Here is an 11,224-nt window from a genome sequence, read left to right on the forward strand (position 1 = left end):
CCTTCAGCAGCAGCCCACAGCACAACGTTCTTCTTAAGCAAGGAACTCGCCTGGAGTTAAGAGCAGCAGCAGAGCAATTTCAAATGCAGGTCCAGGAGAGCAATCCCTGTTCCCTGCCAGCTGCCACGGAGCAGCCAGGAGCCAGCCTTCTTCAGGGGCTCGGAGCTAGAGCAGGGAGCTGCTGTGAGAGCTGAAAATGCTCCCCTCCTGGTGCTGCTGGTAGAGGGAAACTCAGCTCATGTCCTGGTTAGATGCACCTGTCTAGCAGTTAAACCAGTGGGCAGGTAGCTGCCAGAGGAGACCAGGTACTCAAGACTGGGTTGCAGCCTGCAGGGTTTCACGTGCACTGCTAGATGGACACTTCCAGGGTGAAGGAGAGGTCCTGCTGTGAACTTTGTCTCACCTGCTTCCACTCTTTAGAAAGTGGTGGATGTCAGCTGAGCACAGCAGCTGGGTGAGCAGCTCAGAGTCTGCTTTGGTGACCACAGCACCTGCTGTCTCCTCCCAGGAAGGACTACTCTGGGGAGTACACCATCTTCTTAATCCCCTGTACGGTGCAGCCCACGCAGCCCTGGGCAGAGCCTGGAGACAAGCCCCTGCCCTGCACAGCTCACGCTCCCGAGCGGTAAGGAGCCTTCACCGCCCTGGCCACGGCACAGCTGGCTCGTCTCTGTGCTCCCAGCAGCCATGTGGCACACCACAACCTCCACCTCTCCTTTTTTCTCCTTTCCCCTCCCACCTGCAGGTTTTTGATCCCCATTGCCTTCCAGCAGACCAACCGCCCTGTTCCTGTCGTCTACTCCCTCAACACCGAGTTCCAGCTCTGCAACAACGAGAAGGTCTTCCTGATGGACCCCACCAAAGCTGAAATGTCTCTGGCAGAAATGGATTACAAAGGAGCTTTCTCAAAGGGTAGGATTGAGAGCTGCCTTCTTGCCTCTCCTGCTGGTACCTGCTCACTGCAGGGGCATTCTTGCCAGTGAGGGTGGGGAGGCACTGCCCAGGGAAGCTGTGGATGCTCCCTCCCTGGAGGTGTTCAAGGCCAGGCTGGATGAGCCCTTGAGCAGCCTGGGCTGGTGGGAGGTGTCCCTGCCCATGGCAGGGGATTGGAACTGGATGATCTTTAAGGTCCCTTCCAACCCAAACCATTCTGCTACCTGAAGGGAGGCTGCAGTGAGGTGAGGTTGGTCTCTTCTCCCTAGTCTCAGGTGACAGGAGGAGAAAAAATGGCCTGAAATTGTGCCAGGGCAGGCTTAGGTTGGATCCTAGGACAAATGTCCTTGCTGCAAGAGTGGCCAGGGGTTGGAAGAGGCTGCCCAGGGAGGTGGTGGAGTCCCCAGCCCTGGAGGGGTTCAAGCAACGCGTGGCCATGGCACTGTGGGACATGGTTTAGTGGCCATGGCGGTGTTGGACTGGATGACCTTAGAGATCTCTTCCAACCAAACAGTTCTGATTTTACCTAAGGCTTCTGTCCCCACAGCTTGCCCTCCTCTGAAAGGGGAAGCCCAGGTTTGGCTTTGCCTTACAGCCACAAGTGGCATTTTGCAGGTGCCACAGCAGAGGCCACGCTGTGTGGTCACCTGCACACCCCAAGCAAGACCCTTTGCAGCCCTGAGGCACGGGCAGCTGGGTGAGCTTGGCTCTAACAAAGGGTCTCTTGCTGACTTGGGAGGGCTTACCTGGCTTGTCTCCCCCTCCTCAGGGCAAGTCCTGTACGGCCGCGTGCTCTGGAACCCCGAGCAGAACCTAAATGCTGCTTACAAGCTGCAGCTGGAGAAGGTCTACCTGTGCACAGGCAAGGATGGCTACGTGCCCTTCTTTGACCCCACAGGCACTGTCTACAACGAGGGGCCCCAGTATGGCTGCATCCAGCCCAACAAGCACCTGAAGCACCGATTTCTCCTCTTGGTAAGCCTCCTGCTGTGGACAAACTCATCATGTCCACTGTGTGAGCCTGTCTGGAGAGGCCTGCTTGCTCAGCCCCTTGGTGGCCTGGGAACCAGATGGTCCTCCTACTTGTGAGGAGGGGTTGCACATACTGATGATGATGATCAGAGGGCTGGAGAACTTCCCCTGTGGGGATGGGCTGGGAGAGTTGGGCTGTTGAGCCTGGAGAAGAGAAGGCTCCACGGAGACCGTAGAGCAGCCTTCCTGTACCTGAAGGGGCTCCAGGAGAGCTGGGGAGGGACTTTTGACAAGGGCTTGGAGTGGTAGAATAGGAGGGAATGGATTGAAGCTGGAAGAGAGGAGATTTAGACTGGAGATGAGGAAAAAATTCATGACAGTGAGGTGGGGGAGACACTGGAACAGGTTGACCAGGAAGGCTGTGAATGCCTCCTCCCTGGAAGTGTTCAGGGCCAGGTTGGATGAGGCCTTGAGTAACATGGGCTAGGGGGAGGTGTCCCTGGCAGGGGGTTGGGACTAGATGATCTGGAAGGTCTCTCCCAACCCAAGGCATTCTGTGCTAACACCTCTGTGACTCCCAGGACAGGAACCAGCCAGAGGTGACTGATAAGTACTTCCAGGATGTGCCTTTCGATGCCCACTTTGCCTCTGAGCTGTCCGAGTTCCACTCTGTCAGCAGCATGCCCGGAGTCGATGGCTTCACTCTCAAGGTGGATGCACTCTACAAGGTTGGTACCAACTGACACCAGCAGCCCAAAACTCAACAGCTCCAAACAGAATCACAGCATTGTTTTGGCTGGAAAAGTCCAACCATCAACCTAACCCCATAACCACCAAACCATGGCCCCAAGTGCCATGGCCACACATTTCTTGAACCCCTCCAGGGCTGGGGACTCCACCACCTCCCTGGGCAGCCTCTTCCAATCCCTGACCACTCCTGCAGCAAGGAAATTTTCCCTGTAATCCAACCTAAACCTCTCCTGGCAGGTTTATGCTTGGAGAGTTGTTGGCTCTGGGTGCAGAGGTTGGTGAGGGAGACCTTAGAGCAGCCTTCCAGTACCTGAAGGGGGCTACAAGAAGGCTGCAGAGGGACTGTTTGCAAAGGCCTGCAGGGACAGGACGAGGGGCAACGGTTTGAAATGAGAGGAGATTGAGAGAGAATGTGAGGAACAAGTTCTGCACCATGAGGGTGGTGGAATGCTGCAACTGGTTGCCCAGGGAGGAGGTTGAGGCTCCATCCCTGGAGATATTCAAGAAGAAGCTCAACAAGGCTCTGAGCAACCTGATCTAATGGAGGATGTCCCTGCTGACCACAGAGAGGGTTGGACTGGATGAGCTTTGGAGGTCCCTTCCAACCCAAACTGTTCTGTGATTCTGTGATTTTTAAGGTCCCTTCCAACCCCTCCCTTTCCATGAAGCTAAAAGCCACAGTTAAAAATTTCCCCTGTCTGTGTCCTCCCATAAAGGTGGAAGCTGGACACCAGTGGTACCTTCAAGTCATCTATGTCATCGGCCCTGAGGGCAGGGCCGGGCCCCGCGTTCAGCGCTCCCTCGCTCGCCGCTGGGCGCGCAGCCGCAGGGACCTGGCCGACAGCAGCGGGAGGCCGATGCTGGATGACTCCTTGATCTACGACAACGAAGGTGACCAGGTCAAGAACGGCACCAACATGAAGTCCCTGATCCTGGAGAGGGAGGAAGCCGCCCTGGCAGCCTCCTTGTCCCAAACGGGAGCCTCCCTGGGCAGCGCTTTCGCCGCCGTCACCCTCCTGCTGCTGCTGCTCTCCGGAGTCTGCCTCCTCGCCAGGAAGTGTCGCAAGCTGAGGAGGAAGAGGGAAGCCGCCAGAGCTGCTCCTGAGGAGCATCCCCTGAACACCAAGGTGGAGCTCCCCAGGGGCATGGAGAGGAGCCTGGACAGCAGGTACTGCACGGTGAGGAACATTAATGTACTGAGAGAAGGCGGGAGCGCCTGCGAGGGGAAAGGCAGGAAGGTGAAGCAGGTGAACTTGGAAGTCAAAGTGCACAGCAATTTGCAGGACGGGACAGAAGTTTAGCAGAGCAGCACTGGGGGCTGGGAAGAGCTTTTCATCAATTGTGAACAAAAATGAAATCCTATCATCCAGAAGAAGAGAGAAGCTAAGAGAAGTCACACTGGTATTTTTCTACTCTGGGGAGGAGGAGGAGGAGGAGGAGTGGCTGCAGGTCACCTCTGCTCCTGGCTGAGCTGCTGGTGCAAAGTCCTCCATCTGCTTCTCCACCGTGCTCCCCTGGCTCAGCTGCACCCCTGAGGGCAGCCCGGGGAGCCCAACACCTCCTTCAGCAGCACAGCGAGGAGATCCAGGCCTGTCCCCACACTGTGGGGGTATCACCCACCCCTCCTGACAGGGAGGCCTGGCTCTGTGTCAGCTGGGGTGGGAACAGTGGGGACCATCTTCCCCTGGCCTGCAGGGCTTGGGGTCAGTTCCCCACCTTGCTGTGGAGCAAATCAGGAAAAGCAACATCTCCATGTTTACTACCCAAGGCAAGAGGCCTTGGTTTGCCTCTTAAAAAGAGGCAAAACCTGCAGCAAACCAAACTGCAACCCTGGTGCTCAGTATTGGGGGGTGGGGGGGACATTATGGGGCGGTGCTGGCTGTGGGGAGGGGGTGGCAGGGACACGGATCGTCACCCAAGGTGTTAACTGTCCTGTCTTGCCATGCAGCAGAGTAAAGCTTGACTACAAACCCAACACAGTGTGACTGGAGTGTCCTTTCCCTGCGTCCCCCCACAGCTTCCCTGAGGGGTGGGAGCCCCACAGGGAGGGGAGACAGGGCGCTGCTGGGAGTTCTCACTCCCGTGGGCTTGGGGTGAGCGAGGAGCGGGTCTTATGCCGCCTCCTGTGGTGCCAGCGTGCGCCTTACGCGGCAGCACTTACCGGGAGAACGGCCCCGGTTCCGGCAGCGGGGCGGAGGGAGCTGCAGTACCACCGAATGCCCACGAGACGGCGCCGCGCTCATCAATGCTGCTCTTGTCCGCCAGAGGGCGCTGCAGCCAGAGGCTGGTGCCGGGGGGGCAGTGCTGAGCCCGCGTGGCTGCTGCGCCGCAGCGCAGGGACGGCAGGGGGCAGCCTGCGGCCCTCCTGCCTCCACTGCCGGCGCAAGGCCCGCGGCCACGCCGCCTCCGCCGCCAGCAGCGGGCACCGGCGCTTGCCAGCCCAGCCCTGCCCCGACACTTCTCCTTCCCTCTCCCCTGCCCCAGCCCCGCGCCGCTGGCCCCGCCAGGAGAGCCTGGCCCGGCCGCTGCCGTCCCGGAGCCGCGGGCGGCGTTACCGGGAGAGAACGAATAGAGGGAGACGGGGGGCGACGGCGGCCGAGAAGGCCCATAAAGCCCCCGGCCCGCGGTGAGTGCGGCCTAGCAGCGCCCGCTCGGCGGTGAACGAGGGAAAAGCGGGACAGCGAAACGGTGGCCGAAAGGGGCCAAAACTCCTCCGGCACTGCCAGCGGTAACGTTGGAGCTTTCCCCCAGCCCCTGTGGAGGGACCATGGCACCACTCTCCCTGGCTGGGTATGGCAGGCCCCATAAAGCACATAGGCGAGACTTGCCAGCAGCACTGTGTTTATTTCCTAGCCTAATGCACACCACAACCATGTTCCAGACCTTCCCCAGGCAACCCCCTCACATTAAGGCACTTCCAAAGCCCTGTAACAGACCTTTGCCCCAGCTGCAGCTGCCTCTGCCCCCTGCCTCAGCGCAGTGTTACCAGCTCCTCGGCAGAAGTGGGGTGAATGGCAACAGTGTTGTCCAGGTCGGCCTTGGTGGCCCCCATTTTGATGGCCACAGCAAAGCCCTGCAGCATTTCATCACAGCCCACCCCTTGCATGTGCAATCCCACCACCTGTGGGGAAGAACAAGACATGGGTGGCACCCAGCACCCTTAAAACCCAGGCTGAACACCAGGCTTGGTGCTGGGGGAGCTGGAACCCAGCCCAAGACTAGGTCTAAGCAGGTCAAAGCCAATTGGGGTGGGGAGACAAGAGGACAACCAGCCAAGCAGCCAAGGACCCCACCCACCCCCCCCGCAGTCCCCTCCACTCACCTTCTCCTCCTTGCCAGCACACACCACCTTCATGACGCACTTCACCTTCCTCTGGGTGACAGCATAATACATGGGGGTGAAGGACGTGCTGTAGATCTTCACATTCTCCCTGCCATGCATGGCCACAGCCTCATCTGCAGTAGAACACACAGCAGGCGTGTCAAGGGCATGCACCACACACAGGTGGCATTTATAGAGGCAGCCAAAGCTCATCCTGCAAGGCTCACAGCACCTGCTGGAGATCAGACCAGAGCCACACCGTCCCCACCCCAGGCCCGGCCTGCCCCCACCTTCCGTGAGGCCCACGGTGCCGATGGGCGGGTGGCTGAAGACGACGGTGGGGATGTTGTGGTAGTCCAGGCGGGAGTCCTGCTTGCCCTCGAAGAGCCTGTGGGCCAGCTTCCTGCCGGCCGCGATGGCCACTGCGGGGACAGAGCCGAGCCTGAGCCACGGCACGGCGCCGGGGGGCTGGGGCTGGGGGCACCGCCGTGGTACCTGGCGTCAGGAGGGCTCGCCCACAGACATCCCCAACGGCATAGACTCCTCTCCTGCTGGTGTTCTGGTACTCATCCACCACCACGTGGCCCTGGGAGTCCACCTGCACACCCTGCAGGGGCAAACAGCGGCCACCTCAGCACCTGCCCCGGGAGATGGGACAAGCAGTGCCCACAAAGGGCCCCTGCTGGCGGTCACTGCAGTCCCAGCTGGTTGGGGCCATGGCAGGAGCGCAATCCTGCAGCAGGCTCTGGAGATCGATGGGACCCCTGGAGTCCCATTGGACTCCTGGAGATCTGTGGGACCTCCCGAGGATCATATGACCTCTGGAGACCTGTGGGACTGCCAGAGGACACCCTCACACCAGAGCAGGGAAGGGACATGCTGTCATCTCACCACTAGGTCCAGCCCCAGGTCCTTGGTGTTGGGCACCCTCCCCACAGCCCACAGCAGGCAGTCAACATCCTGGATGATTCCCTCTGCTGGCTTATGGCCGGGCACTGAGGAGGTCACTGTCACATCCAGCAACCCACAAGGGGACTTGGTAACCGTCTTGACCTGTGGGGAACAACAGAAGCCACAGAGGCAGAAGGTGCTGATGGCTCCTGCCCTGCAAGAGGTGATGGCAGCCCAACTGTGGAGCCAGGGATGCCACCAAAGCATCACCCAGGACAGCTTTCCCCAGGGATGGGACAAGCTGCTGGGCACAGCCATACCTTTGTGTGCTTCCAAACGTCCACCCCGATGTTCTCCAGCTCCTGGGTGCAGTTTGAGCTGATCATGGAGTCAAAGGTCCTCAGCACCTGGGCCGGGACACACCAGGCCCATCAGATGAGAGTCCACAGGTGAAAGCACCACCTGGCAGCCCTCTCCACCAGCACTTCCCTGTGCCCATGCCCCATCCAGGCTCAGGTGGGTTTGGGATGCTTCATGCTGAAGCTCTCCTGTTTGCTTCTCCTCTGTTTTTAATTTCATGTCACAACTTGAAGTGCAGCCCAAGGAGGACACGGGGGCGGTGCAGGCGAGGCTGCCAGGATACCAAGCACCTGAGTTGCTGCTGCCAAAATCCTCCTGGCGCCACACCTGCACTCCTCCTCTTGCCTCATCTGCCACCCCCAGGCCATCCTTACAGCCAACAGCTCGATGCTACCATCCTCTGCATTACCATTTCCACCCTCCTGAGCCTGCACTGACTTGGGAGTGCTGGTACACAAGAAGCAATGTGCCAAGGCAGCAAATGGTCCCCTGGGGTGCATTAAGAGGAATGTGGCCAGCATGTCAAGGGAGGTTCTCCTTCCCCTCTGCTCTGACCGGGTGAGACCACATCTGGAAGACTGAGTCCAGTTCTGGGCTCCCCAGTTCAAGAGGGATAGGGAACTGAGAAGAGAGTCCAACAGAGGCCACAAGGAAGATAAAGGGACTGGAAACTGTGTGAGGAGGCTGAGAGACCTGGGGCAGGAGGGTTGGCCTCAATGATCTCCATAGGTCCCTTCCAACCCCCGCTCTTCTATCAGTCTATGCTTTACCAGCTCACAGGGGCTGATAACCAGCAGCCCATGGTGGGCTGTGACGTGGCTGGGGAGAGCTGTGGGCACTACCTTGTCCCTGCGGATCAGCAGGGATGCCTTGGAGCCCAGCGTGGACAGGATCCCAACCATTTCCACCGCGATGTAGCCGGCGCCCACGACGACGCTGCGCCTGCCGGGGAGTCACCAAGCTGTGTGCAGGTACCTGAGCTGGCACTGGTGGTGCCATCTTCAGATGCCACTGGTGCTGAGACACTGGAACAGGCTGCCCAGGGAGGGTGTGGATCCCCCCTCCCTTGAGCCATTCAAGGCCGGCTTGGATGAGGCCTTGAGCAACCTGGGCTGGCAGGAGGTGTCCCTGCCCATGGCAGGGGGGTGGAACTGGATGATTTTTAAGGTCCCTTCCTACCCAACCCATTCTATGGTTCTACAATGTGGGGGCTGAGTCTCACTTTACCTGGGCAGCTCCTCCAGTTCAAAGAAACCATCACTGGTTATCCCCAGGCTGGCACCTGCAAAGCAAAACCCTTTTCACAGCCCTCACCAGCCCCTTGCTTCCTGCCTTCACCTCCCAACACCCACTGTGCTTTCCCTCTGGGGAATTCCCCCTGGGAATTTCGTGAGGCTCACCAGGAATTTCGCTGTCAGGAGGGAGAGCTGGTTGCCCACCCGTGGCTATAAGGATGTGAGGAGCTGTGAACTTCTTCCCATCCACCTCGATGGTGGGCTGAGGGTCGGCAGTGAACTTGCCATAGCCCCGGATGATGTCGATGTTGGCCTTGGAGAGGTGACAGGAGGAGGTGAGCCAGCGGAGCCAGGGCTCCCACACTTAGAGGACACCTGTTAAGGCTGGGAAGGTGTCCAGAAATCCAGCAGGAGCTGCTTCCCTGCTTGGCTGATGGGATGAAAGGTCCTCACCTTCTTCAGGTTGCTCTCATAGATCTCGTTCAGGCGCCTCACGTAGGCGTCGCGCTTCTCCTTAATCGTCCTGGAACACAGCAGGGGCCTCCTGTTGCCTGCAGAGCTCAGCCAGAGCCAGCTCATTCCCTTTGGCACCTGATGCCCACACCACAAAATAAAGCAGCCCCAGAGCCTTCCTCACTGACAGGAAGTTTTCCAAACCTGCCTGGCCACGCTGCTCCTGTGTGAGCTTCTCTAGGTGACCCTGCCTGGGCAGCAGGGCTGGACTCAACGTTCTCCAGAGGCCCCTTCCTACCATCCTGTGACCCTGGGCCTGCCTTCCCTGCGTCCCCTTCCCACCGCCAGTTTTGTCACCCAGACCTTCCAAATCTCAGCGGGAATCCCAGCTGGGAAACCAGCCCAGCATCCATCCGTGGGAAGCCTCAAAGTGGGCAGGGTGCCTTTTGGGGTGAGCAACAAACCACAGGGCCAGGGCTCCGACCTGCTGCCGCTTCCCGCGGGACGCCCAGCGGGAGAGGCTCCTTTCCGCGCTTACCTCCAGCTGAACTTAACGGCGGGCGTCTCGAAGCCGTAGTCGGCGTGATCGTGGATGTACTCTGCGTGGACAGCTGCATTCCACATCACCTGTGTGCAAACCACACTCAGCCTGGCAAGAGCAGACTGATCTGGGGAGAGCCCTGCCACGCCTCTGCCCATGGCACACAGCTCAGAGGGCTTCATGGCATCTCTAGCTGAAGCTTTCGCTGCTGACTGCAGAGGGGTTGGACTGGGTGCCCTGTAAAGTTTCCTTCCAACCCAAACCAATCCATGATCCTTGGACCCAAGTGAGTGTTTCTGTGATCCTGATGGCTCAATGCACTTGAAGCTTCCACCCCACTCCTTTCTCCCTGTGCCCCATGCCAGCACCTCCCCATAATTTGGCAGCCACCCACAGCAGACCCAACCCATGGCCGAGGCGAGGCTGGAGCAGCAGTGGAAGCAGCCTTACCTTCTTTGGCACACACCCAACATTGACCTAGAGGGAAACAAGAGCGAAGGTCAGCATGAAGGCTTTGTTTTCTCAAGGGTGACGCTCTGGTGAGCGTCCCATGTCAGGCTGATACCAAATCCCAGCTCCCTGCCCAGGAAAACAAAGGCAGGATTACGGGTTTCTGGTAAAAGGGGTTGGTTGGAACCTGCCTTTGGTGCCTCAACGTCTTGTGGTTTTGTTTCACTTCCTTGAAGGAGAGCACGGAAGGTGCATGCACTTCAAATGCAAGGGGTTTGTCCACTGATCGTTTAAGAGGGGCTTAAGAGAAGGGTGTTTGTCGCCCCTTTCCTGCACTGCCGGCCCTGGGAAGGCAGCTCTTCCAGAACACACTTACAGCATGAAACTACAGCCTGTCCCTGGCTTGTTTGGGGAACGAGTTTGGGTTTATCTATTTGTTCCCACCTCCCTGTGCCCTGCTCTGCTGCCTTCCAGGGGTAACTGCCTTCGTGGTTGTGCTTCACAGACCCAGGACCTGGCCCCATCCCTTCATCGGCCTGAAAACAGCCAGAAAAACCCAGGAAAAAGGGCAATATCCGACCTCTCTGCTCCCAGCTACTCAGCATGGCAAGGCAGGTCATTGCACAACCCTACGGCTCCTGCCCTCCGCCTTCCCGCGCTGAGGGGCCAGCACCAGCCTCAGGGGAGCCGGGGCCGGCCCAAGGAGACCGGGACCAGCTCCGAGGAGAAACCAGGACGAGCCCCGGGACAAGCGAGACCAGCTCCGGAGGGAGCAGGGATTAGTCCCGCGGAACCAGGACTACCCCCGGACCAGCGGGACCTCTCCCAGAGTGAACCGAGAGCTGCCCTGGGGGAGCCGGGGCCAGCCCCCACAGTGCCGCGGCCTGCATCGGGGCCGGAGGGAACCGAGACCAGCGCCGGGGGGGACCGGGGGCCAGCCCCGGAGAACCGGGACCTGTCCCGAGGTGAACCAAGACCTTCCCCGAAGCAATCAGGACTAGACCGTGGAGAGCCAGGACCTGCCCCGGGGGGGGGACCAGGAAGCGCCGTGGGGGAGCCCAGACCAGCCCTGGTGCACTGGGGACCAGCTGCGGGGGGGAGCGGGGCCCGCCTAAGCCATCCCCGCTGCCGCCCCGGGACAGGACCTCCCCTCCCCTGGGTGCCCCCGGGACTCACGCAGGTACCACCGAAGCGATGCGGCTCCACCAGGGCGACCCGAGCTCCCAGCTCGGCCGCCCGCCGGGCCCCCGCCAGCCCGCCGGACCCACCGCCCAGCACCAGCAGCTCGTACGCAGCGGCCGCCATAGCTGCGGGGCT

The 11,224-nt window shown here is 59.8% G+C and overlaps 2 protein-coding genes across 2 annotated transcripts in view; one reads left to right on the forward strand and one right to left on the reverse strand.

Annotated features, from left to right (window-relative positions):
• The window catches only part of FRAS1 (Fraser extracellular matrix complex subunit 1), a 143,571-nt gene extending 139,609 nt beyond the window's left edge, over window positions 1-3,962 (forward strand). Inside the window, exons 71-75 of the mRNA XM_054172504.1 lie at window positions 509-625; window positions 746-912; window positions 1,703-1,908; window positions 2,487-2,633; window positions 3,372-3,962. Coding sequence (XP_054028479.1) covers window positions 509-625; window positions 746-912; window positions 1,703-1,908; window positions 2,487-2,633; window positions 3,372-3,956 — 1,222 coding nt within the window. The 3' untranslated portion in view covers window positions 3,957-3,962. The remainder of the gene's footprint in view (window positions 1-508; window positions 626-745; window positions 913-1,702; window positions 1,909-2,486; window positions 2,634-3,371) is intronic.
• Window positions 3,963-5,491: 1,529 nt separating this feature from the next.
• Window positions 5,492-11,224, reverse strand: GSR (glutathione-disulfide reductase). The gene is made up of 13 exons (XM_054172736.1): window positions 11,084-11,224; window positions 9,908-9,934; window positions 9,455-9,543; window positions 8,917-8,986; window positions 8,629-8,776; window positions 8,456-8,510; window positions 8,071-8,170; window positions 7,189-7,275; window positions 6,869-7,030; window positions 6,473-6,584; window positions 6,268-6,399; window positions 5,978-6,111; window positions 5,492-5,776 (listed from the first exon to the last, which is right to left on the reverse strand). Exons 1-13 carry the CDS (start codon window positions 11,210-11,212, stop codon window positions 5,627-5,629), a joined length of 1,395 nt encoding a protein of 464 aa, XP_054028711.1. The 5' UTR covers window positions 11,213-11,224; the 3' UTR covers window positions 5,492-5,626.

Source organism: Dryobates pubescens, chromosome 24 (assembly GCF_014839835.1).
Source record: "Dryobates pubescens isolate bDryPub1 chromosome 24, bDryPub1.pri, whole genome shotgun sequence".
NCBI classification, from domain to species: Eukaryota; Metazoa; Chordata; class Aves; order Piciformes; family Picidae; genus Dryobates; species Dryobates pubescens.

Excerpts from the sequence above, each read along its gene's own strand:
- GSR (XM_054172736.1), bottom strand. The coding sequence starts at position 11,212 with ATGGCGGCCGCTGCGTACGAGCTGCTGGTGCTGGGCGGTGGGTCCGGC. Across the intron at positions 9,935-11,083 it reads ATCGCTTCGGTGGTACCTGC|GTCAATGTTGGGTGTGTGCC; the intron begins GTGAGTCCCGGG and ends GTTTCCCTCTAG. Across the intron at positions 8,777-8,916 it reads ATGAGAGCAACCTGAAGAAG|GCCAACATCGACATCATCCG; the intron begins GTGAGGACCTTT and ends CACCTCTCCAAG.